This window comes from Oncorhynchus nerka, unplaced genomic scaffold (genome assembly GCF_034236695.1).
Source record: "Oncorhynchus nerka isolate Pitt River unplaced genomic scaffold, Oner_Uvic_2.0 unplaced_scaffold_1001, whole genome shotgun sequence".
In the NCBI taxonomy this organism is placed as follows: domain Eukaryota; kingdom Metazoa; phylum Chordata; class Actinopteri; order Salmoniformes; family Salmonidae; genus Oncorhynchus; species Oncorhynchus nerka.
Window position 1 is genome coordinate 103,960 of NW_027040295.1, and position 26,778 is coordinate 130,737.

Here is a 26,778-nt window from a genome sequence, read left to right on the forward strand (position 1 = left end):
AGTGTTGTCCAGTATATGATGCTGTAGTCCATACTAGTGTAGTCCAGTATATGATGCTGTAGTCCAGACTAGTGTTGTCCAGTATATGATGCTGTAGTCCATACTAGTGTAGTCCAGTATATGATGCTGTAGTCCATACTAGTGTAGTCCAGACTAGTGTTGTCCAGACTATGATGCTGTAGTCCAGACTAGTGTAGTCCAGTATATGATGCTGTAGTCCAGACTAGTGTTGTCCAGACTATGATGCTGTAGTCCATACTAGTGTAGTCCAGTATATGATGCTGTAGTCCAGACTAGTGTAGTCCAGTATATGATGCTGTAGTCCAGTATATGATGCTGTAGTCCAGACTAGTGTAGTCCAGTATATGATGCTGTAGTCCAGACTAGTGTTGTCCAGACTATGATGCTGTAGTCCAGACTATGATGCTGTAGTCCAGACTAGTGTAGTCCAGTATATGATGCTGTAGTCCAGACTAGTGTAGTCCAGACTATGATGCTGTAGTCCAGGCTAGTGTAGTCCAGTATATGATGTTGTAGTCCAGACTAGTGTAGTCCAGACTATGATGCTGTAGTCCATACTAGTGTAGTCCAGTATATGATGCTGTAGTCCAGGCTAGTGTTGTCCAGACTATGATGCTGTAGTCCAGACTAGTGTTGTCCAGTATATGATGCTGTAGTCCATACTAGTGTAGTCCAGTATATGATGCTGTAGTCCAGACTAGTGTTGTCCAGTATATGATGCTGTAGTCCAGACTAGTGTAGTCCAGTATATGATGCTGTAGTCCAGACTAGTGTTGTCCAGACTATGATGCTGTAGTCCAGACTAGTGTAGTCCAGTATATGATGCTGTAGTCCAGACTAGTGTTGTCCAGACTATGATGCTGTAGTCCATACTAGTGTAGTCCAGTATATGATGCTGTAGTCCAGACTAGTGTAGTCCAGTATATGATGCTGTAGTCCAGTATATGATGCTGTAGTCCAGACTAGTGTAGTCCAGTATATGATGCTGTAGTCCAGACTAGTGTTGTCCAGACTATGATGCTGTAGTCCAGACTATGATGCAGTCCAGACTAGTGTAGTCCAGTATATGATGCTGTAGTCCAGACTAGTGTAGTCCAGACTATGATGCTGTAGTCCAGGCTAGTGTAGTCCAGTATATGATGTTGTAGTCCAGACTAGTGTAGTCCAGACTATGATGCTGTAGTCCATACTAGTGTAGTCCAGTATATGATGCTGTAGTCCAGGCTAGTGTAGTCCAGTATATGATGCTGTAGTCTAGACTAGTGTAGTCCAGACTATGATGCTGTAGTCCATACTAGTGTAGTCCAGACTAGTGTTGTCCAGACTATGATGCTGTAGTCCAGACTAGTGTAGTCCAGTATATGATGCTGTAGTCCAGACTAGTGTAGTCCAGTATATGATGCTGTAGTCCAGACTAGTGTTGTCCAGACTATGATGCTGTAGTCCAGACTAGTGTTGTCCAGTATATGATGCTGTAGTCCATACTAGTGTAGTCCAGTATATGATGCTGTAGTCCAGACTAGTGTAGTCCAGTATATGATGCTGTAGTCCAGACTAGTGTTGTCCAGACTATGATGCTGTAGTCCAGACTAGTGTTGTCCAGTATATGATGCTGTAGTCCATACTAGTGTAGTCCAGTATATGATGCTGTAGTCCAGACTAGTGTTGTCCAGTATATGATGCTGTAGTCCATACTAGTGTAGTCCAGTATATGATGCTGTAGTCCATACTAGTGTAGTCCAGTATATGATGCTGTAGTCCAGACTACTGTAGTCCAGTATATGATGCTGTAGTCCATACTAGTGTAGTCCAGACTAGTGTAGTCCAGTATATGATGCTGTAGTCCAGACTAGTGTATATGATGCTGTAGTCCAGACAGACAGTATATGATGCTGTAGTCCAGACTAGTGTTGTCCAGACTATGATGCTGTAGTCCATACTAGTGTAGTCCAGTATATGATGCTGTAGTCCAGACTAGTGTAGTCCAGTATATGATGCTGTAGTCCAGTATATGATGCTGTAGTCCATACTAGTGTTGTCCAGACTATGATGCTGTAGTCCAGACTAGTGTAGTCCAGTATATGATGCTGTAGTCCAGTATATGATGCTGTAGTCCATACTAGTGTAGTCCAGTATATGATGCTGTAGTCCAGACTAGTGTAGTCCAGTATATGATGCTGTAGTCCAGACTAGTGTTGTCCAGACTATGATGCTGTAGTCCAGACTATGATGCTGTAGTCCAGACTAGTGTAGTCCAGTATATGATGCTGTAGTCCATACTAGTGTAGTCCAGACTATGATGCTGTAGTCCAGACTAGTGTTGTCCAGTATATGATGCTGTAGTCCAGACTAGTTTAGTCCAGTATATGATGCTGTAGTCCAGACTAGTGTTGTCCAGACTATGATGCTGTAGTCCAGACTAGTGTTGTCCAGTATATGATGCTGTAGTCCAGACTATGATGCTGTAGTCCAGACTAGTGTTGTCCAGTATATGATGCTGTAGTCCAGACTAGTGTTGTCCAGTATATGATGCTGTAGTCCATACTAGTGTAGTCCAGACTATGATGCTGTAGTCCAGACTAGTGTTGTCCAGTATATGATGCTATAGTCCAGACTAGTTTAGTCCAGTATATGATGCTGTAGTCCAGTATATGATGCTGTAGTCCAGACTAGTGTTGTCCAGACTATGATGCTGTAGTCCAGACTATGATGCTGTAGTCCAGACTAGTGTAGTCCAGTATATGATGCTGTAGTCCATACTAGTGTAGTCCAGTATATGATGCTGTAGTCCAGACTAGTGTAGTCCAGTATATGATGCTGTAGTCCAGACTAGTGTAGTCCAGACTATGATGCTGTAGTCCAGACTAGTGTAGTCCAGACTATGATGCTGTAGTCCAGACTAGTGTAGTCCAGACTATGATGCTGTAGTCCAGACTAGTGTAGTCCAGACTTGTCCAGTATATGATGCTTAGTCCAGTACTATGATGCTGTAGTCCAGACTATGATGCTGTAGTCCAGACTAGTGTATGATGATGTAGTCCAGACTAGTGTAGTCCAGTATATGATGACTAGTGTAGTCCAGTACTAGTGTAGTCCCAGTATATGATGCTGTAGTCCAGACTAGTGTAGTCCAGTATATGATGCTGTAGTCAGACCAGTAGTCCAGACTATGATGCTGTAGTCCAGTATAGTGTAGTCCAGACTAGTGTTGTCCAGACTATGATGCTGTAGTCCAGACAGTACAGTATATGATGCTGTGTCCAGAGTCCAGTATATGATGCTGTAGTCCAGACTAGTGTAGTCCAGTATATGATGCTGTAGTCCAGACTAGTGTAGTCCAGTATATGATGCTGTAGTCCAGACTAGTGTAGTCCAGTATATGATGCTGTAGTCCAGTCCAGACTAGTATATGATGTAGTCCAGACTAGTGTAGTCCAGTATGATGATGCTGTAGTCCATGACTGTAGTCCAGTAGTGTTAGTCCAGTATATGATGCTGTAGTGTAGTCCAGACTAGTGTAGTCCAGACTATGATGCTGTAGTCCAGACTAGTGTAGTCCAGTATATGATGCTGTAGTCCAGACTAGTGTAGTCCAGTATATATGATGCTGTAGTCCAGACTAGTGTAGTCCAGTATGATGCTGTATGATGCTGTAGTCCAGTATATGATGCTGTAGTCCAGACTAGTGTAGTCCAGTATATGATGCTGTAGTCCAGACTAGTGTTGTCCAGTATATGATGCTGTAGTCCATACTGATGTGTAGTCCAGTATATGATGCTGTAGTCCATATATGATGTGTAGTCCAGACAGTCCAGATATGATGCTGTAGTCCAGACTATGCTGTAGTCCAGTATATGATGCTGTAGTCCATACTAGTGTAGTCCAGTATATGATGCTGTAGTCCAGACTAGTGTAGTCCAGTATATGATGCTGTAGTCCAGACTAGTGTAGTCCAGACTAGTGTAGTCCAGTATATGATGCTGTAGTCCAGACTAGTGTAGTCCAGTATATGATGCTGTAGTCCAGACTAGTGTAGTCCAGTATATGATGCTGTAGTCCCAGACTATGATGCTGTAGTCCAGACTAGTGTAGTCCAGTATATGATGCTGTAGTCCAGACTATGATGCTGTAGTCCAGATATGATGCTGTAGTCCAGACTATGATGCTGTAGTCCATACTAGTGTAGTCCAGTATATGATGCTGTAGTCCAGACTAGTGTAGTCCAGTATATGATGCTGTAGTCCATACTAGTGTAGTCCATATGATGCTGTAGTCCATACTAGTGTAGTCCAGTATATGATGCTGTAGTCCAGACTAGTGTAGTCCAGTATATGATGCTGTAGTCCAGACTAGTGTTGTCCAGACTATGATGCTGTAGTCCAGACTATGATGCTGTAGTCCAGACTAGTGTAGTCCAGTATATGATGCTGTAGTCCATACTAGTGTAGTCCAGACTATGATGCTGTAGTCCAGACTAGTGTTGTCCAGTATATGATGCTGTAGTCCAGACTAGTTAGTCCAGTATATGATGCTGTAGTCCAGACTAGTGTAGTCCAGACTATGATGCTGTAGTCCAGACTAGTGTTGTCCAGTATATGATGCTGTAGTCCAGACTATGATGCTGTAGTCCAGACTAGTGTTGTCCAGTATATGATGCTGTAGTCCAGACTAGTGTTGTCCAGTATATGATGCTGTAGTCCATACTAGTGTTGTCCAGACTATGATGCTGTAGTCCAGACTAGTGTAGTCCAGTATATGATGCTGTAGTCCAGACTAGTGTAGTCCAGTATATGATGCTGTAGTCCAGTATATGATGCTGTAGTCCATACTAGTGTTGTCCAGACTATGATGCTGTAGTCCAGACTATGATGCTGTAGTCCAGACTAGTGTTGTCCAGACTATGATGCTGTAGTCCAGACTAGTGTAGTCCAGTATATGATGCTGTAGTCCAGACTAGTGTAGTCCAGTATATGATGCTGTAGTCCAGACTAGTGTAGTCCAGACTATGATGCTGTAGTCCAGACTAGTGTAGTCCAGACTATGATGCTGTAGTCCAGACTAGTGTAGTCCAGACTATGATGCTGTAGTCCAGATGATGCTGTAGTCCAGACTAGTGTTGTCCAGTATATGATGCTGTAGTCCAGACTAGTGTAGTCCAGACTATGATGCTGTAGTCCAGGCTAGTGTAGTCCAGTATATGATGCTGTAGTCCAGACTAGTGTAGTCCAGACTATGATGCTGTAGTCCATACTAGTGTAGTCCAGTATATGATGCTGTAGTCCAGACTAGTGTAGTCCAGTATATGATGCTGTAGTCCAGACTAGTGTAGTCCAGACTATGATGCTGTAGTCCATACTAGTGTAGTCCAGACTAGTGTTGTCCAGACTATGATGCTGTAGTCCAGACTAGTGTAGTCCAGTATATGATGCTGTAGTCCAGACTAGTGTAGTCCAGTATATGATGCTGTAGTCCAGACTAGTGTTGTCCAGACTATGATGCTGTAGTCCAGACTAGTGTAGTCCAGTATATGATGCTGTAGTCCAGACTAGTGTAGTCCAGTATATGATGCTGTAGTCCAGACTAGTGTTGTCCAGACTATGATGCTGTAGTCCAGACTAGTGTTGTCCAGTATATGATGCTGTAGTCCAGACTAGTGTAGTCCAGTATATGATGCTGTAGTCCATACTAGTCCAGTATATGATGCTGTAGTCCATACTAGTGTAGTCCAGTATATGATGCTGTAGTCCATACTAGTGTAGTCCAGTATATGATGCTGTAGTCCAGACTACTGTAGTCCAGATATGATGCTGTAGTCCATACTATGATGCTAGTCCAGACTAGTGTAGTCCAGTATATGATGCTGTAGTCCAGACTAGTGTAGTCCAGTATATGATGCTGTAGTCCAGACTAGTGTTGTCCAGACTATGATGCTGTAGTCCAGACTAGTGTTGTCCAGTATATGATGCTGTAGTCCAGACTAGTGTAGTCCAGTATATGATGCTGTAGTCCAGACTAGTGTAGTCCAGTATATGATGCTGTAGTCCAGACTATGATGCTGTAGTCCAGACTAGTGTAGTCCAGTATATGATGCTGTAGTCCAGACTAGTGTAGTCCAGTATATGATGCTGTAGTCCAGACTAGTGTAGTCCAGACTATGATGCTGTAGTCCAGACTATGATGCTGTAGTCCAGACTAGTGTAGTCCAGTATATGATGCTGTAGTCCATACTAGTGTAGTCCAGACTATGATGCTGTAGTCCAGACTAGTGTTGTCCAGTATATGATGCTGTAGTCCAGACTAGTTAGTCCAGTATATGATGCTGTAGTCCAGACTAGTGTTGTCCAGACTATGATGCTGTAGTCCAGACTAGTGTTGTCCAGTATATGATGCTGTAGTCCAGACTAGTGTAGTCCAGTATATGATGCTGTAGTCCAGACTAGTGTTGTCCAGTATATGATGCTGTAGTCCATACTAGTGTAGTCCAGTATATGATGCTGTAGTCCATACTAGTGTAGTCCAGACTAGTGTTGTCCAGACTATGATGCTGTAGTCCAGACTAGTGTAGTCCAGTATATGATGCTGTAGTCCAGACTAGTGTTGTCCAGACTATGATGCTGTAGTCCATACTAGTGTAGTCCAGTATATGATGCTGTAGTCCAGACTAGTGTAGTCCAGTATATGATGCTGTAGTCCAGTATATGATGCTGTAGTCCAGACTAGTGTAGTCCAGTACTGAGCTGTAGTCCAGACTATGATGTTAGTCCAGACTATGATGCTGTAGTCCAGACTATGATGCTGTAGTCCAGACTAGTGTAGTCCAGTATATGATGCTGTAGTCCATACTAGTGTAGTCCAGTATATGATGCTGTAGTCCAGACTAGTGTAGTCCAGTATATGATGCTGTAGTCCAGACTAGTGTAGTCCAGACTATGATGCTGTAGTCCAGACTAGTGTAGTCCAGACTATGATGCTGTAGTCCAGACTAGTGTAGTCCAGACTATGATGCTGTAGTCCAGACTAGTGTAGTCCAGTATATGATGCTGTAGTGTTGTCCAGTATATGATGCTGTAGTCCAGACTAGTGTAGTCCAGATATGATGCTGTAGTCCAGGCTAGTGTAGTCCAGTATATGATGTTGTAGTCCAGACTAGTGTAGTCCAGATATGATGCTGTAGTCCAGACTAGTGTAGTCCAGTATATGATGCTGTAGTCCAGACTAGTGTAGTCCAGTATATGATGCTGTAGTCCAGACTAGTGTAGTCCAGACTATGATGCTGTAGTCCATACTATGTGTAGTCCAGACTAGTGTTGTCCAGACTATGATGCTGTAGTCCAGACTAGTGTAGTCCAGTATATGATGCTGTAGTCCAGACTAGTGTTGTCCAGTATATGATGCTGTAGTCCATACTAGTGTAGTCCAGTATATGATGCTGTAGTCCAGACTAGTGTAGTCCAGTATATGATGCTGTAGTCCAGACTAGTGTAGTCCAGTATATGATGCTGTAGTCCAGACTAGTGTTGTCCAGTATATGATGCTGTAGTCCAGACTAGTGTTGTCCAGTATATGATGCTGTAGTCCAGACTAGTGTAGTCCAGTATATGATGCTGTAGTCCAGACTAGTGTAGTCCAGTATATGATGCTGTAGTCCATACTAGTGTAGTCCAGTATATGATGCTGTAGTCCAGACTAGTGTAGTCCAGTATATGATGCTGTAGTCCATACTAGTGTAGTCCAGATATGATGCTGTAGTCCAGACTAGTGTAGTCCAGTATATGATGCTGTAGTCCATACTAGTGTAGTCCAGTATATGAGTCCTGACTAGTCCAGTATATGATGCTGTAGTCCAGACTAGTGTAGTCCAGTATATGATGCTGTAGTCCAGACTAGTGTTGTCCAGACTATGATGCTGTAGTCCAGACTATGATGCTGTAGTCCAGACTAGTGTAGTCCAGTATATGATGCTGTAGTCCAGACTAGTGTAGTCCAGTATATGATGCTGTAGTCCAGTATATGATGCTGTAGTCCATACTAGTGTAGTCCAGTATATGATGCTGTAGTCCAGACTAGTGTAGTCCAGTATATGATGCTGTAGTCCAGACTAGTGTTGTCCAGACTATGATGCTGTAGTCCAGACTATGATGCTGTAGTCCAGACTAGTGTAGTCCAGTATATGATGCTGTAGTCCATACTAGTGTAGTCCAGACTATGATGCTGTAGTCCAGACTAGTGTTGTCCAGTATATGATGCTGTAGTCCAGACTAGTTCAGTCCAGTATATGATGCTGTAGTCCAGACTAGTGTTGTCCAGACTATGATGCTGTAGTCCAGACTAGTGTTGTCCAGTATATGATGCTGTAGTCCATACTAGTGTAGTCCAGTATATGATGCTGTAGTCCAGACTAGTGTTGTCCAGTATATGATGCTGTAGTCCATACTAGTGTAGTCCAGTATATGATGCTGTAGTCCACTAGTGTAGTCCAGTATATGATGCTGTAGTCCAGACTAGTGTTGTCCAGACTATGATGCTGTAGTCCAGACTAGTGTAGTCCAGTATATGATGCTGTAGTCCAGACTAGTGTTGTCCAGACTATGATGCTGTAGTCCATACTAGTGTAGTCCAGTATATGATGCTGTAGTCCAGACTAGTGTAGTCCAGTATATGATGCTGTAGTCCAGTATATGATGCTGTAGTCCAGACTAGTGTAGTCCAGTATATGATGCTGTAGTCCAGACTAGTGTTGTCCAGACTATGATGCTGTAGTCCAGACTATGATGCTGTAGTCCAGACTAGTGTAGTCCAGTATATGATGCTGTAGTCCATACTAGTGTTGTCCAGTATATGATGCTGTAGTCCAGACTATGATGCTGTAGTCCATACTAGTGTAGTCCAGTATATGATGCTGTAGTCCATACTAGTGTAGTCCAGTATATGATGCTGTAGTCCATACTAGTGTAGTCCAGTATATGATGCTGTAGTCCAGACTACTGTAGTCCAGTATATGATGCTGTAGTCCATACTAGTGTAGTCCAGACTAGTGTAGTCCAGTATATGATGCTGTAGTCCAGACTAGTGTAGTCCAGTATATGATGCTGTAGTCCAGACTAGTGTTGTCCAGACTATGATGCTGTAGTCCAGACTAGTGTTGTCCAGTATATGATGCTGTAGTCCAGACTAGTGTAGTCCAGTATATGATGCTGTAGTCCAGACTAGATGTAGTCCAGTATATGATGCTGTAGTCCAGTATATGATGCTGTAGTCCATACTATGAGTGTAGTCCAGTATATGATGCTGTAGTCCAGACTAGTGTAGTCCAGTATATGATGCTGTAGTCCAGACTAGTGTTGTCCAGACTATGATGCTGTAGTCCAGACTATGATGCTGTAGTCCAGACTAGTGTAGTCCAGTATATGATGCTGTAGTCCATACTAGTGTAGTCCAGACTATGATGCTGTAGTCCAGACTAGTGTTGTCCAGTATATGATGCTGTAGTCCAGACTAGTTCAGTCCAGTATATGATGCTGTAGTCCAGACTAGTGTTGTCCAGACTATGATGCTGTAGTCCAGACTAGTGTTGTCCAGTATATGATGCTGTAGTCCATACTAGTGTAGTCCAGTATATGATGCTGTAGTCCAGACTAGTGTTGTCCAGTATATGATGCTGTAGTCCATACTAGTGTAGTCCAGTATATGATGCTGTAGTCCATACTAGTGTAGTCCAGACTAGTGTTGTCCAGACTATGATGCTGTAGTCCAGACTAGTGTAGTCCAGTATATGATGCTGTAGTCCAGACTAGTGTTGTCCAGACTATGATGCTGTAGTCCATACTAGTGTAGTCCAGTATATGATGCTGTAGTCCAGACTAGTGTAGTCCAGTATATGATGCTGTAGTCCAGTATATGATGCTGTAGTCCAGACTAGTGTAGTCCAGTATATGATGCTGTAGTCCAGACTAGTGTTGTCCAGACTATGATGCTGTAGTCCAGACTATGATGCTGTAGTCCAGACTAGTGTAGTCCAGTATATGATGCTGTAGTCCATACTAGTGTTGTCCAGTATATGATGCTGTAGTCCAGACTATGATGCTGTAGTCCAGACTAGTGTTGTCCAGTATATGATGCTGTAGTCCAGACTAGTGTTGTCCAGTATATGATGCTGTAGTCCATACTAGTGTAGTCCAGACTATGATGCTGTAGTCCAGACTAGTGTTGTCCAGTATATGATGCTGTAGTCCAGACTAGTTTAGTCCAGTATATGATGCTGTAGTCCAGACTAGTGTAGTCCAGTATATGATGCTGTAGTCCAGACTAGTGTAGTCCAGTATATGATGCTGTAGTCCAGACTAGTGTTGTCCAGACTATGATGCTGTAGTCCAGACTAGTGTTGTCCAGTATATGATGCTGTAGTCCATACTAGTGTAGTCCAGTATATGATGCTGTAGTCCAGACTAGTGTTGTCCAGTATATGATGCTGTAGTCCATACTAGTGTAGTCCAGTATATGATGCTGTAGTCCATACTAGTGTAGTCCAGTATATGATGCTGTAGTCCATACTAGTGTAGTCCAGTATATGATGCTGTAGTCCAGACTACTGTAGTCCAGTATATGATGCTGTAGTCCATACTAGTGTAGTCCAGACTAGTGTAGTCCAGTATATGATGCTGTAGTCCATACTAGTGTAGTCCAGTATATGATGCTGTAGTCCAGACTAGTTCAGTCCAGTATATGATGCTGTAGTCCAGACTAGTGTAGTCCAGTATATGATGCTGTAGTCCAGACTAGTGTAGTCCAGTATATGATGCTGTAGTCCAGACTAGTGTTGTCCAGACTATGATGCTGTAGTCCAGACTAGTGTTGTCCAGTATATGATGCTGTAGTCCATACTAGTGTAGTCCAGTATATGATGCTGTAGTCCAGACTAGTGTTGTCCAGTATATGATGCTGTAGTCCATACTAGTGTAGTCCAGTATATGATGCTGTAGTCCATACTAGTGTAGTCCAGTATATGATGCTGTAGTCCATACTAGTGTAGTCCAGTATATGATGCTGTAGTCCAGACTACTGTAGTCCAGTATATGATGCTGTAGTCCATACTAGTGTAGTCCAGACTAGTGTAGTCCAGTATATGATGCTGTAGTCCATACTAGTGTAGTCCAGTATATGATGCTGTAGTCCAGACTAGTGTAGTCCAGTATATGATGCTGTAGTCCAGACTAGTGTTGTCCAGTATATGATGCTGTAGTCCAGACTAGTGTTGTCCAGACTATGATGCTGTAGTCCATACTAGTGTAGTCCAGTATATGATGCTGTAGTCCAGACTAGTGTAGTCCAGTATATGATGCTGTAGTCCAGTATATGATGCTGTAGTCCAGACTAGTGTAGTCCAGTATATGATGCTGTAGTCCAGACTATGATGCTGTAGTCCAGACTTGTGTAGTCCAGTATATGATGCTGTAGTCCAGACTATGATGCTGTAGTCCAGACTAGTGTAGTCCAGTATATGATGCTGTAGTCCAGTATATGATGCTGTAGTCCATACTAGTGTAGTCCAGTATATGATGCTGTAGTCCAGACTAGTGTAGTCCAGTATATGATGCTGTAGTCCAGACTAGTGTTGTCCAGACTATGATGCTGTAGTCCAGACTATGATGCTGTAGTCCAGACTAGTGTAGTCCAGTATATGATGCTGTAGTCCATACTAGTGTAGTCCAGACTATGATGCTGTAGTCCAGACTAGTGTTGTCCAGTATATGATGCTGTAGTCCAGACTAGTTCAGTCCAGTATATGATGCTGTAGTCCAGACTAGTGTTGTCCAGACTATGATGCTGTAGTCCAGACTAGTGTTGTCCAGTATATGATGCTGTAGTCCATACTAGTGTAGTCCAGTATATGATGCTGTAGTCCAGACTAGTGTTGTCCAGTATATGATGCTGTAGTCCATACTAGTGTAGTCCAGTATATGATGCTGTAGTCCATACTAGTGTAGTCCAGACTAGTGTTGTCCAGACTATGATGCTGTAGTCCAGACTAGTGTAGTCCAGTATATGATGCTGTAGTCCAGACTAGTGTTGTCCAGACTATGATGCTGTAGTCCATACTAGTGTAGTCCAGTATATGATGCTGTAGTCCAGACTAGTGTAGTCCAGTATATGATGCTGTAGTCCAGTATATGATGCTGTAGTCCATACTAGTGTTGTCCAGACTATGATGCTGTAGTCCAGACTAGTGTAGTCCAGTATATGATGCTGTAGTCCAGTATATGATGCTGTAGTCCAGACTAGTGTAGTCCAGTATATGATGCTGTAGTCCAGACTAGTGTTGTCCAGACTATGATGCTGTAGTCCAGACTATGATGCTGTAGTCCAGACTAGTGTAGTCCAGTATATGATGCTGTAGTCCATACTAGTGTTGTCCAGTATATGATGCTGTAGTCCAGACTATGATGCTGTAGTCCAGACTAGTGTTGTCCAGTATATGATGCTGTAGTCCAGACTAGTGTTGTCCAGTATATGATGCTGTAGTCCAGACTAGTGTAGTCCAGACTATGATGCTGTAGTCCAGACTAGTGTTGTCCAGTATATGATGCTGTAGTCCAGACTAGTTTAGTCCAGTATATGATGCTGTAGTCCAGACTAGTGTAGTCCAGTATATGATGCTGTAGTCCAGACTAGTGTAGTCCAGTATATGATGCTGTAGTCCAGACTAGTGTTGTCCAGACTATGATGCTGTAGTCCAGACTATGATGCTGTAGTCCAGACTAGTGTAGTCCAGTATATGATGCTGTAGTCCATACTAGTGTAGTCCAGTATATGATGCTGTAGTCCAGACTAGTGTAGTCCAGTATATGATGCTGTAGTCCAGACTAGTGTAGTCCAGACTATGATGCTGTAGTCCAGACTAGTGTAGTCCAGACTATGATGCTGTAGTCCAGACTAGTGTAGTCCAGACTATGATGCTGTAGTCCAGACTAGTGTAGTCCAGACTAGTGTTGTCCAGTATATGATGCTGTAGTCCAGACTAGTGTAGTCCAGACTATGATGCTGTAGTCCAGGCTAGTGTTGTCCAGTATATGATGCTGTAGTCCAGACTAGTTCAGTCCAGTATATGATGCTGTAGTCCAGACTAGTGTTGTCCAGACTATGATGCTGTAGTCCAGACTAGTGTTGTCCAGTATATGATGCTGTAGTCCATACTAGTGTAGTCCAGTATATGATGCTGTAGTCCAGACTAGTGTTGTCCAGTATATGATGCTGTAGTCCATACTAGTGTAGTCCAGTATATGATGCTGTAGTCCATACTAGTGTAGTCCAGACTAGTGTTGTCCAGACTATGATGCTGTAGTCCAGACTAGTGTAGTCCAGTATATGATGCTGTAGTCCAGACTAGTGTTGTCCAGACTATGATGCTGTAGTCCATACTAGTGTAGTCCAGTATATGATGCTGTAGTCCAGACTAGTGTAGTCCAGTATATGATGCTGTAGTCCAGTATATGATGCTGTAGTCCATACTAGTGTTGTCCAGACTATGATGCTGTAGTACAGACTAGTGTAGTCCAGTATATGATGCTGTAGTCCAGTATATGATGCTGTAGTCCAGACTAGTGTAGTCCAGTATATGATGCTGTAGTCCAGACTAGTGTAGTCCAGTATATGATGCTGTAGTCCAGACTAGTGTTGTCCAGACTATGATGCTGTAGTCCAGACTAGTGTAGTCCAGTATATGATGCTGTAGTCCATACTAGTGTAGTCCAGACTATGATGCTGTAGTCCAGACTAGTGTTGTCCAGTATATGATGCTGTAGTCCAGACTAGTTCAGTCCAGTATATGATGCTGTAGTCCAGACTAGTGTTGTCCAGACTATGATGCTGTAGTCCAGACTAGTGTTGTCCAGTATATGATGCTGTAGTCCATACTAGTGTAGTCCAGTATATGATGCTGTAGTCCAGACTAGTGTTGTCCAGTATATGATGCTGTAGTCCATACTAGTGTAGTCCAGTATATGATGCTGTAGTCCATACTAGTGTAGTCCAGACTAGTGTTGTCCAGACTATGATGCTGTAGTCCAGACTAGTGTAGTCCAGTATATGATGCTGTAGTCCAGACTAGTGTTGTCCAGACTATGATGCTGTAGTCCATACTAGTGTAGTCCAGTATATGATGCTGTAGTCCAGACTAGTGTAGTCCAGTATATGATGCTGTAGTCCATACTAGTGTTGTCCAGACTATGATGCTGTAGTCCAGACTAGTGTAGTCCAGTATATGATGCTGTAGTCCAGTATATGATGCTGTAGTCCAGACTAGTGTAGTCCAGTATATGATGCTGTAGTCCAGACTAGTGTTGTCCAGACTATGATGCTGTAGTCCAGACTATGATGCTGTAGTCCAGACTAGTGTAGTCCAGTATATGATGCTGTAGTCCATACTAGTGTTGTCCAGTATATGATGCTGTAGTCCAGACTATGATGCTGTAGTCCAGACTAGTGTTGTCCAGTATATGATGCTGTAGTCCAGACTAGTGTTGTCCAGTATATGATGCTGTAGTCCATACTAGTGTAGTCCAGACTATGATGCTGTAGTCCAGACTAGTGTTGTCCAGTATATGATGCTGTAGTCCAGACTAGTTTAGTCCAGTATATGATGCTGTAGTCCAGACTAGTGTAGTCCAGTATATGATGCTGTAGTCCAGACTAGTGTAGTCCAGTATATGATGCTGTAGTCCAGACTAGTGTTGTCCAGACTATGATGCTGTAGTCCAGACTATGATGCTGTAGTCCAGACTAGTGTAGTCCAGTATATGATGCTGTAGTCCATACTAGTGTAGTCCAGTATATGATGCTGTAGTCCAGACTAGTGTAGTCCAGTATATGATGCTGTAGTCCAGACTAGTGTAGTCCAGACTATGATGCTGTAGTCCAGACTAGTGTAGTCCAGACTATGATGCTGTAGTCCAGACTAGTGTAGTCCAGACTATGATGCTGTAGTCCAGACTAGTGTAGTCCAGACTAGTGTTGTCCAGTATATGATGCTGTAGTCCAGACTAGTGTAGTCCAGACTATGATGCTGTAGTCCAGGCTAGTGTTGTCCAGTATATGATGCTGTAGTCCAGACTAGTTCAGTCCAGTATATGATGCTGTAGTCCAGACTAGTGTTGTCCAGACTATGATGCTGTAGTCCAGACTAGTGTTGTCCAGTATATGATGCTGTAGTCCATACTAGTGTAGTCCAGTATATGATGCTGTAGTCCAGACTAGTGTTGTCCAGTATATGATGCTGTAGTCCATACTAGTGTAGTCCAGTATATGATGCTGTAGTCCATACTAGTGTAGTCCAGACTAGTGTTGTCCAGACTATGATGCTGTAGTCCAGACTAGTGTAGTCCAGTATATGATGCTGTAGTCCAGACTAGTGTTGTCCAGACTATGATGCTGTAGTCCATACTAGTGTAGTCCAGTATATGATGCTGTAGTCCAGACTAGTGTAGTCCAGTATATGATGCTGTAGTCCAGTATATGATGCTGTAGTCCATACTAGTGTTGTCCAGACTATGATGCTGTAGTACAGACTAGTGTAGTCCAGTATATGATGCTGTAGTCCAGTATATGATGCTGTAGTCCAGACTAGTGTAGTCCAGTATATGATGCTGTAGTCCAGACTAGTGTTGTCCAGACTATGATGCTGTAGTCCAGACTATGATGCTGTAGTCCAGACTAGTGTAGTCCAGTATATGATGCTGTAGTCCATACTAGTGTAGTCCAGACTATGATGCTGTAGTCCAGACTAGTGTTGTCCAGTATATGATGCTGTAGTCCAGACTAGTTTAGTCCAGTATATGATGCTGTAGTCCAGACTATGATGCTGTAGTCCAGACTAGTGTTGTCCAGTATATGATGCTGTAGTCCAGACTATGATGCTGTAGTCCAGACTAGTGTTGTCCAGTATATGATGCTGTAGTCCAGACTAGTGTTGTCCAGACTATGATGCTGTAGTCCATACTAGTGTAGTCCAGTATATGATGCTGTAGTCCAGACTAGTGTAGTCCAGTATATGATGCTGTAGTCCAGACTAGTGTAGTCCAGACTATGATGCTGTAGTCCAGACTAGTGTAGTCCAGACTAGTGTTGTCCAGTATATGATGCTGTAGTCCAGACTAGTTTAGTCCAGTATATGATGCTGTAGTCCAGACTAGTGTTGTCCAGACTATGATGCTGTAGTCCAGACTAGTGTTGTCCAGTATATGATGCTGTAGTCCATACTAGTGTAGTCCAGTATATGATGCTGTAGTCCAGACTAGTGTAGTCCAGTATATGATGCTGTAGTCCAGACTATGATGCTGTAGTCCAGACTATGATGATGTAGTTCAGACTAGTGTAGTCCAGTATATGATGCTGTAGTCTAGACTAGTGTAGTCCAGACTATGATGCTGTAGTCCATACTAGTGTAGTCCAGACTAGTGTTGTCCAGACTATGATGCTGTAGTCCAGACTAGTGTAGTCCAGTATATGATGCTGTAGTCCAGACTAGTGTTGTCCAGACTATGATGCTGTAGTCCATACTAGTGTAGTCCAGTATATGATGCTGTAGTCCAGACTAGTGTAGTCCAGTATATGATGCTGTAGTCCAGTATATGATGCTGTAGTCCATACTAGTGTTGTCCAGACTATGATGCTGTAGTCCAGACTAGTGTAGTCCAGTATATGATGCTGTAGTCCAGTATATGATGCTGTAGTCCAGACTAGTGTAGTCCAGTATATGATGCTGTAGTCCAGACTAGTGTTGTCCAGACTATGATGCTGTAGTCCAGACTATGATGCTGTAGTCCAGACTAGTGTAATCCAGTATATGATGCTGTAGTCCATACTAGTGTAGTCCAGACTATGATGCTGTAGTCCAGACTAGTGTTGTCCAGTATATGATGCTGTAGTCCAGACTAGTTTAGTCCAGTATATGATGCTGTAGTCCAGACTATGATGCTGTAGTCCAGACTAGTGTTGTCCAGTATATGATGCTGTAGTCCAGACTATGATGCTGTAGTCCAGACTAGTGTTGTCCAGTATATGATGCTGTAGTCCAGACTAGTGTTGTCCAGACTATGATGCTGTAGTCCATACTAGTGTAGTCCAGTATATGATGCTGTAGTCCAGACTAGTGTAGTCCAGTATATGATGCTGTAGTCCAGACTAGTGTAGTCCAGACTATGATGCTGTAGTCCAGACTAGTGTAGTCCAGACTAGTGTTGTCCAGTATATGATGCTGTAGTCCAGACTAGTGTAGTCCAGACTATGATGCTGTAGTCCAGGCTAGTGTAGTCCAGTATATGATGTTGTAGTCCAGACTAGTGTAGTCCAGACTATGATGCTGTAGTCCATACTAGTGTAGTCCAGTATATGATGCTGTAGTCCAGGCTAGTGTAGTCCAGTATATGATGCTGTAGTCTAGACTAGTGTAGTCCAGACTATGATGCTGTAGTCCATACTAGTGTAGTCCAGACTAGTGTTGTCCAGACTATGATGCTGTAGTCCAGACTAGTGTAGTCCAGTATATGATGCTGTAGTCCAGACTAGTGTAGTCCAGTATATGATGCTGTAGTCCAGACTAGTGTTGTCCAGACTATGATGCTGTAGTCCAGACTAGTGTTGTCCAGTATATGATGCTGTAGTCCATACTAGTTTAGTCCAGTATATGATGCTGTAGTCCAGACTAGTGTAGTCCAGTATATGATGCTGTAGTCCAGACTAGTGTTGTCCAGACTATGATGCTGTAGTCTAGACTAGTGTTGTCCAGTATATGATGCTGTAGTCCATACTAGTGTAGTCCAGTATATGATGCTGTAGTCCAGACTAGTGTTGTCCAGTATATGATGCTGTAGTCCATACTAGTGTAGTCCAGTATATGATGCTGTAGTCCATACTAGTGTAGTCCAGTATATGATGCTGTAGTCCAGACTACTGTAGTCCAGTATATGATGCTGTAGTCCATACTAGTGTAGTCCAGACTAGTGTAGTCCAGTATATGATGCTGTAGTCCATACTAGTGTAGTCCAGTATATGATGCTGTAGTCCAGACTAGTGTAGTCCAGTATATGATGCTGTAGTCCAGACTAGTGTTGTCCAGTATATGATGCTGTAGTCCAGACTAGTGTTGTCCAGATTATGATGCTGTAGTCCAGACTATGATGCTGTAGTCCAGACTAGTGTAGTCCAGTATATGATGCTGTAGTCCAGTATATGATGCTGTAGTCCATACTAGTGTAGTCCAGTATATGATGCTGTAGTCCAGACTAGTGTAGTCCAGTATATGATGCTGTAGTCCAGACTAGTGTTGTCCAGACTATGATGCTGTAGTCCAGACTATGATGCTGTAGTCCAGACTAGTGTAGTCCAGTATATGATGCTGTAGTCCATACTAGTGTAGTCCAGACTATGATGCTGTAGTCCAGACTAGTGTTGTCCAGTATATGATGCTGTAGTCCAGACTAGTTTAGTCCAGTATATGATGCTGTAGTCCAGACTAGTGTTGTCCAGACTATGATGCTGTAGTCCAGACTAGTGTTGTCCAGTATATGATGCTGTAGTCAATACTAGTGTAGTCCAGTATATGATGCTGTAGTCCAGACTAGTGTAGTCCAGTATATGATGCTGTAGTCCAGACTAGTGTAGTCCAGACTAGTGTTGTCCAGTATATGATGTTGTAGTCCAGACTAGTGTAGTCCAGACTATGATGCTGTAGTCCAGACTAGTGTAGTCCAGACTATGATGCTGTAGTCCATACTAGTGTAGTCCAGTATATGATGCTGTAGTCCAGGCTAGTGTAGTCCAGTATATGATGTTGTAGTCCAGGCTAGTGTAGTACAGACTATGATGCTGTAGTCCAGACTAGTGTAGTCCAGGCTAGTGTAGTCCAGTATATGATGTTGTAGTCCAGGCTAGTGTAGTACAGACTATGATGCTGTAGTCCATACTAGTGTAGTCCAGACTAGTGTAGTCCAGTATATGATGCTGTAGTCCAGGCTAGTGTAGTCCAGACTATGATGCTGTAGTCCAGACTAGTGTAGTCCAGGCTAGTGTAGTCCAGTATATGTTGCTGTAGTCCAGGCTAGTGTAGTCCAGACTATGATGCTGTAGTCCATACTAGTGTAGTCCAGACTAGTGTAGTCCAGACTATGATGCTGTAGTCCAGACTATGATGCTGTAGTCCAGACTAGTGTAGTCCAGTATATGATGCTGTAGTCCATACTAGTGAAGTCCAGTATAGGATGCTGTAGTCCAGACTAGTGTAGTCCAGACTATGATGCTGTAGTCCAGACTAGTGTAGTCCAGTATATGATGCTGTAGTCCAGACTAGTGTAGTCCAGACTATGATGCTGTAGTCCAGACTAGTGTAGTCCAGTATATGATGCTGTAGTCCAGACTAGTGTAGTCCAGCATATGATGCTGTAGTCCATACTAGTGTAGTCCAGACTATGATGCTGTAATCCAGACTATGATGCTGTAGTCCAGACTAGTGTAGTCCAGTATATGATGCTGTAGTCCATACTAGTGTAGTCCAGGCTAGTGTAGTCCAGTATATGATGTTGTAGTCCAGGCTAGTGTAGTCCAGACTATGATGCTGTAGTCCAGACTAGTGTAGTCCAGTATATGATGCTGTAGTCCAGGCTAGTGTAGTCCAGACTATGATGCTGTAGTCCAGACAAGTGTAGTTCAGTATATGATGCTGTAGTCCAGACTAGTGTAGTCCAATATATGATGCTGTAGTCCAGACTAGTATAGTTCAGTATATGATGCTGTAGTCCAGACTAGTGTAGTCCAGTATATGATGCTGTAGTCCATACTAGTGTAGTCCAGACTAGTGTAGTCCAGACTATGATGCTGTAGTCCAGACTATGATGCTGTAGTCCAGACTACTGTAGTCCAGTATATGATGCTGTAGTCCACACTAGTGTAGTCCAGGCTAGTGTAGTCCAGTATATGATGTTGTAGTCCAGGCTAGTGTAGTCCAGACTATGATGCTGTAGTCCAGGCTAGTGTAGTCCAGTATATGATGTTGTAGTCCAGACTAGTGTAGTCCAGACTATGATGCTGTAGTCCAGACTAGTGTAGTCCAGTATATGATGTTGTAGTCCAGACTAGTGTAGTCCAGACTATGATGCTGTAGTCCAGGCTAGTGTAGTCCAGTATATGATGTTGTAGTCCAGACTAGTGTAGTCCAGACTATGATGCTGTAGTCCAGGCTAGTGTTGTCCAGTATATGATGCGTAGTGTAGTCTAGTTATAGAGACAGTAGTGTCGTCTATAGAGACAGTAGTGTAGTTATAGAGACAGTAGTGTCGTCTATAGAGACAGTAGTGTAGTTATAGAGACAGTAGTGTAGTCTATAGAGACAGTAGTGTAGTTATAGAGACAGTAGTGTAGTTATAGAGACAGTAGTGTCGTCTAGTTATAGAGACAGTAGTCTAGTTATAGAGACAGTAGTGTAGTTTATTGAATCAGTAGGGTAGTCTAGTTATAGAGACAGTAGTGTAGTTTATTGAATCAGTAGTGTAGTCTAGTTATAGAGACAGTAGTGTAGTTTATTGAATCAGTAGTGTAGTCTAGTTATAGAGACAGTGGTGTAGTCTATAGAGACAGTGGTGTAGTTATAGAGACAGTAGTGTAGTCTAGTTATAGAGTCAGTAGTGTAGTTATAGACAGTAGTCTAGTTATAGAGACAGTAGTCTAGTTATAGACAGTAGTCTAGTTATAGAGACAGTAGTCTAGTTATAGACAGTAGTGTAGTCTAGTTATAGACAGTAGTCTAGTTATAAAGACAGTAGTGTAGTTATATAGACAGTAGTGTAGTTATAGACAGTAGTGTAGTCTAGTTATAGAGACAGTAGTGTAGTTTATTGAGTCAGTAGTGTAGTGTAGTTATAGAGACAGTAGTGTAGTCTATAGAGACCGTAGTGTAGTTATATAGACAGTAGTGTAGTCTAGTTATAGAGACAGTAGTGTAGTCTAGTTATAGAGACAGTAGTGTAGTCTATAGAGACAGTAGTGTAGTTATAGAGACAGTAGTGTAGTCTAGTTATAGAGACAGTAGTGTAGTCTAGTTATAGAGTCAGTAGTGTCGTCTATAGAGACAGTAGTGTAGTTATAGAGACAGTAGTGTAGTCTATAGAGACAGTAGTGTAGTTATAGAGACAGTAGTGTAGTTATAGAGACAGTAGTGTAGTTATATAGACAGTAGTGTAGTTATAGACAGTAGTGTAGTCTAGTTATAGAGACAGTAGTGTAGTTTATTGAGTCAGTAGTGTAGTCTAGTTATAGAGACAGTAGTGTAGTTATAGAGACAGTAGTCTAGTTATAGAGACAGTAGTCTAGTTATATAGACAATAGTGTAGTCTAGTTATAGAGACAGTAGTGTAGTTATAGAGACAGTAGTGTAGTTATAGAGACAGTAGTGTAGTCTATAGAGACAGTAGTGTAGTTATAGAGACAGTAGTGTAGTCTATAGAGACAGTAGTGTAGTCTAGTTATATAGACAGTAGTGTAGTTATAGAGACAGTAGTGTAGTCTATAGAGACAGTAGTGTAGTTATAGAGACAGTAGTCTAGTTATAGAGACAGTAGTCTAGTTATAGACAGTAGTCTAGTTATAGAGACAGTAGTGTAGTCTATAGAGACAGTAGTGTAGTTATAGACAGTAGTCTAGTTATAGAGACAGTCGTGTAGTCTAGTTATAGAGACAGTAGTGTAGTCTAGTTATAGAGACAGTAGTGTAGTTATAGAGACAGTAGTGTAGTTATAGAGACAGTAGTGTAGTTATAGAGACAGTAGTGTCTATAGAGACAGTAGTGTCGTCTATAGAGACAGTAGTGTAGTCTATAGAGACAGTAGTGTAGTTATAGAGACAGTAGTGTAGTCTATAGAGACAGTAGTGTAGTTATAGAGACAGTAGTGTAGTCTATATAGACAGTAGTGTAGTTATAGAGACAGTAGTGTAGTCTATATAGATAGTAGTGTAGTCTAGTTATAGAGTCAGTAGTCTAGTTATAGAGACAGTAGTGTAGTCTAGTTATAGAGACAGTAGTGTAGTCTAGTTATAGAGACAGTAGTGTAGTTATAGAGACAGTAGTGTAGTTATAGAGACAGTAGTCTAGTTATAGACAGTAGTCTAGTTATAGAGACAGTAGTGTCGTCTATAGAGACAGTAGTGTAGTTATAGAGACAGTAGTGTAGTCTAGTTATAGAGACAGTAGTGTAGTTATAGAGACAGTAGTGTAGTCTAGTTATAGAGACAGTAGTGTAGTCTATTTATAGAGACAGTAGTGTAGTCTAGTTATAGAGTCAGTAGTGTAGTCTATAGAGACAGTAGTGTAGTTATAGAGACAGTAGTGTAGTCTATTTATAGAGACAGTAGTGTAGTCTATAGAGACAGTAGTGTAGTTATAGAGACAGTAGTGTAGTCTATTTATAGAGACAGTAGTGTAGTCTATAGAGACAGTAGTGTAGTTATAGAGACAGTAGTGTAGTCTAGTTATAGAGACAGTAGTGTAGTTATAGAGACAGTAGTGTAGTCTATAGAGACAGTAGTGTAGTCTAGTGAGACAATGCAGCTGCAGTAGCACCTCCGACTCACCAGGGGGCGTAGGAGGCTGCTATGAAGAAATAGATCACCATTCTGTCACACATGTGGAAACAGTGCTCCACAGACCTAGAGAGACACAGAACATGATTATACATACTGCTGTCCTTAATCATATACACTACCTATCACTACCCTTATAGACAGGTGGGCAGGTAGCCTGATTATACAACCTGCTGCCCTGGACCATATACACTACCTATCACTACCTTTATAGACAGGTGGGCAGGTAGCCTGATTATACAACCTGCTGCCCTGGACCATATACACTACCTATCACTACCTATCACTAACCTTATAGACAGGTGGGCAGGTAGCCTGATTATACAACCTGCTGCCATTAACCATATACACTACCTATCCCTAACCTGATAGACAGGTGGGCAGGTAGCCTGATTATACAACCTGCTGCCCTTCATCATATACACTACCTATCCCTACCTATCCCTAACCTTATAGACAGGTGGGCAGGTAGCCTGATTATACAACCTGCTGCCATTAACCATATACACTACCTATCCCTACCTATCCCTAACCTTATAGACAGGTGGGCAGGTAGCCTGATTATACAACCTGCTGCCATTAACCATAGACACTACCTATGCCTAACCTGATAGACAGGTGGGCAGGTAGCCTGATTATACAACCTGCTGCCATTAACCATAGACACTACCTATCCCTACCTATCCCTAACCTTATAGACAGGTGGGCAGGTAGCCTGATTATACAACCTGCTGCCATTAACCATATACACTACCTATCCCTAACCTTATAGACAGGTGGGCAGGTAGCCTGATTATACAACCTGCTGCCATTAACCATATACACTACCTATCACTACCTATCCCTAACCTTATAGACAGGTGGGCAGGTAGCCTGATTATACAACCTGCTGCCATTAACCATATACACTACCTATCACTACCTATCCCTAACCTTATAGACAGGTGGGCAGGTAGCCTGATTATACAACCTGCTGCCATTAACCATATACACTCCCTATCCCTAACCTTATAGACAGGTGGGCAGGTAGCCTGATTATACAACCTGCTGCCATTAACCATATACACTACCTATCACTACCTATCCCTAACCTTATAGACAGGTGGGCAGGTAGCCTGATTATACAACCTGCTGCCATTAACCATATACACTACCTATCCCTAACCTTATAGACAGGTGGGCAGGTAGCCTGATTATACAACCTGCTGCCATTAACCATATACACTACCTATCACTACCTATCCCTAACCTTATAGACAGGTGGGCAGGTAGCCTGATTATACAACCTGCTGCCATTAACCATATACACTACCTATCACTACCTATCCCTAACCTTATAGACAGGTGGGCAGGTAGCCTGATTATACAACCTGCTGCCATTAACCATATACACTACCTATCACTACCTATCCCTAACCTTATAGACAGGTGGGCAGGTAGCCTGATTATACAACCTGCTGCCATTAACCATATACACTACCTATCACTACCTATCCCTAACCTTATAGACAGGTGGGCAGGTAGCCTGATTATACAACCTGCTGCCATTAACCATATACACTCCCTATCCCTAACCTTATAGACAGGTGGGCAGGTAGCCTGATTATACAACCTGCTGCCATTAACCATAGACACTACCTATCCCTAACCTTATAGACAGGTGGGCAGGTAGCCTGATTATACAACCTGCTGCCATTAACCATATACACTACCTATCATTACCTATCCCTAACCTTATAGACAGGTGGGCAGGTAGCCTGATTATACAACCTGCTGCCATTAACCATATACACTACCTATCCCTAACCTTATAGACAGGTGGGCAGGTAGCCTGATTATACAACCTGCTGCCATTAACCATATACACTCCCTATCCCTAACCTTATAGACAGGTGGGCAGGTAGCCTGATTATACAACCTGCTGCCATTAACCATATACACTCCCTATCACTACCTATCCCTAACCTTATAGACAGGTGGGCAGGTAGCCTGATTATACAACCTGCTGCCATTAACCATATACACTCCCTATCCCTAACCTTATAGACAGGTGGGCAGGTAGCCTGATTATACAACCTGCTGCCATTAACCATATACACTACCTATCCCTACCTATCCCTAACCTTATAGACAGGTGGGCAGGTAGCCTGATTATACAACCTGCTGCCATTAACCATATACACTACCTATCCCTAACCTTATAGACAGGTGGGCAGGTAGCCTGATTATACAACCTGCTGCCATTAACCATATACACTACCTATCCCTAACCTTATAGACAGGTGGGCAGGTAGCCTGATTATACAACCTGCTGCCATTAACCATATACACTCCCTATCCCTACCTATCCCTAACCTTATAGACAGGTGGGCAGGTAGCCTGATTATACAACCTGCTGCCATTAACCATATACACTACCTATCCCTACCTATCCCTAACCTTATAGACAGGTGGGCAGGTAGCCTGATTATACAACCTGCTGCCATTAACCATATACACTACCTATCCCTAACCTTATAGACAGGTGGGCAGGTAGCCTGATTATACAACCTGCTGCCATTAACCATATACACTACCTATCCCTAACCTTATAGACAGGTGGGCAGGTAGCCTGATTATACAACCTGCTGCCATTAACCATATACACTACCTATCCCTAACCTTATAGACAGGTGGGCAGGTAGCCTGATTATACAACCTGCTGCCATTAACCATATACACTCCCTATCCCTAACCTTATAGACAGGTGGGCAGGTAGCCTGATTATACAACCTGCTGCCATTAACCATATACACTACCTATCCCTAACCTTATAGACAGGTGGGCAGGTAGCCTGATTATACAACCTGCTGCCATTAACCATATACACTACCTATCCCTAACCTTATAGACAGGTGGGCAGGTAGCCTGATTATACAACCTGCTGCCATTAACCATATACACTCCCTATCCCTACCTATCCCTAACCTTATAGACAGGTGGGCAGGTAGCCTGATTATACAACCTGCTGCCATTAACCATATACACTACCTATCCCTACCTATCCCTAACCTTATAGACAGGTGGGCAGGTAGCCTGATTATACAACCTGCTGCCATTAACCATATACACTACCTATCCCTAACCTTATAGACAGGTGGGCAGGTAGCCTGATTATACAACCTGCTGCCATTAACCATATACACTACCTATCCCTAACCTTATAGACAGGTGGGCAGGTAGCCTGATTATACAACCTGCTGCCATTAACCATATACACTCCCTATGCCTAACCTTATAGACAGGTGGGCAGGTAGCCTGATTATACAACCTGCTGCCATTAACCATATACACTCCCTATCCCTAACCTTATAGACAGGTGGGCAGGTAGCCTGATTATACAACCTGCTGCCATTAACCATATACACTCCCTATCCCTACCTATCCCTAACCTTATAGACAGGTGGGCAGGTAGCCTGATTATACAACCTGCTGCCATTAACCATATACACTCCCTATCCCTACCTATCCCTAACCTTATAGACAGGTGGGCAGGTAGCCTGATTATACAACCTGCTGCCATTAACCATATACACTACCTATCACTACCTATCCCTAACCTTATAGACAGGTGGGCAGGTAGCCTGATTATACAACCTGCTGCCATTAACCATATACACTACCTATCACTACCTATCCCTAACCTTATAGACAGGTGGGCAGGTAGCCTGATTATACAACCTGCTGCCCTTCATCATATACACTACCTATCACTACCTATCCCTAACCTTATAGACAGGTGGGCAGGTAGCCTGATTATACAACCTGCTGCCATTAACCATATACACTACCTATCCCTAACCTTATAGACAGGTGGGCAGGTAGCCTGATTATACAACCTGCTGCCATTAACCATATACACTACCTATCCCTAACCTTATAGACAGGTGGGCAGGTAGCCTGATTATACAACCTGCTGCCCTTCATCATATACACTACCTATCACTACCTATCCCTAACCTTATAGACAGGTGGGCAGGTAGCCTGATTATACAACCTGCTGCCATTAACCATATACACTACCTATCCCTAACCTTATAGACAGGTGGGCAGGTAGCCTGATTATACAACCTGCTGCCATTAACCATATACACTACC

The 26,778-nt window shown here is 42.7% G+C and overlaps 1 protein-coding gene across 1 annotated transcript in view; it reads right to left on the reverse strand.

Moving 5' to 3' along the window:
• LOC135570279 (monocyte to macrophage differentiation factor 2-like) overlaps positions 1 to 26,778 on the reverse strand; it is a 67,752-nt gene that overhangs the window by 12,832 nt on the left and 28,142 nt on the right. Inside the window, exon 4 of the mRNA XM_065016394.1 lies at positions 22,633 to 22,707. Within this exon, the coding sequence (XP_064872466.1) occupies positions 22,633 to 22,707 (75 nt within the window). The remainder of the gene's footprint in view (positions 1 to 22,632; positions 22,708 to 26,778) is intronic.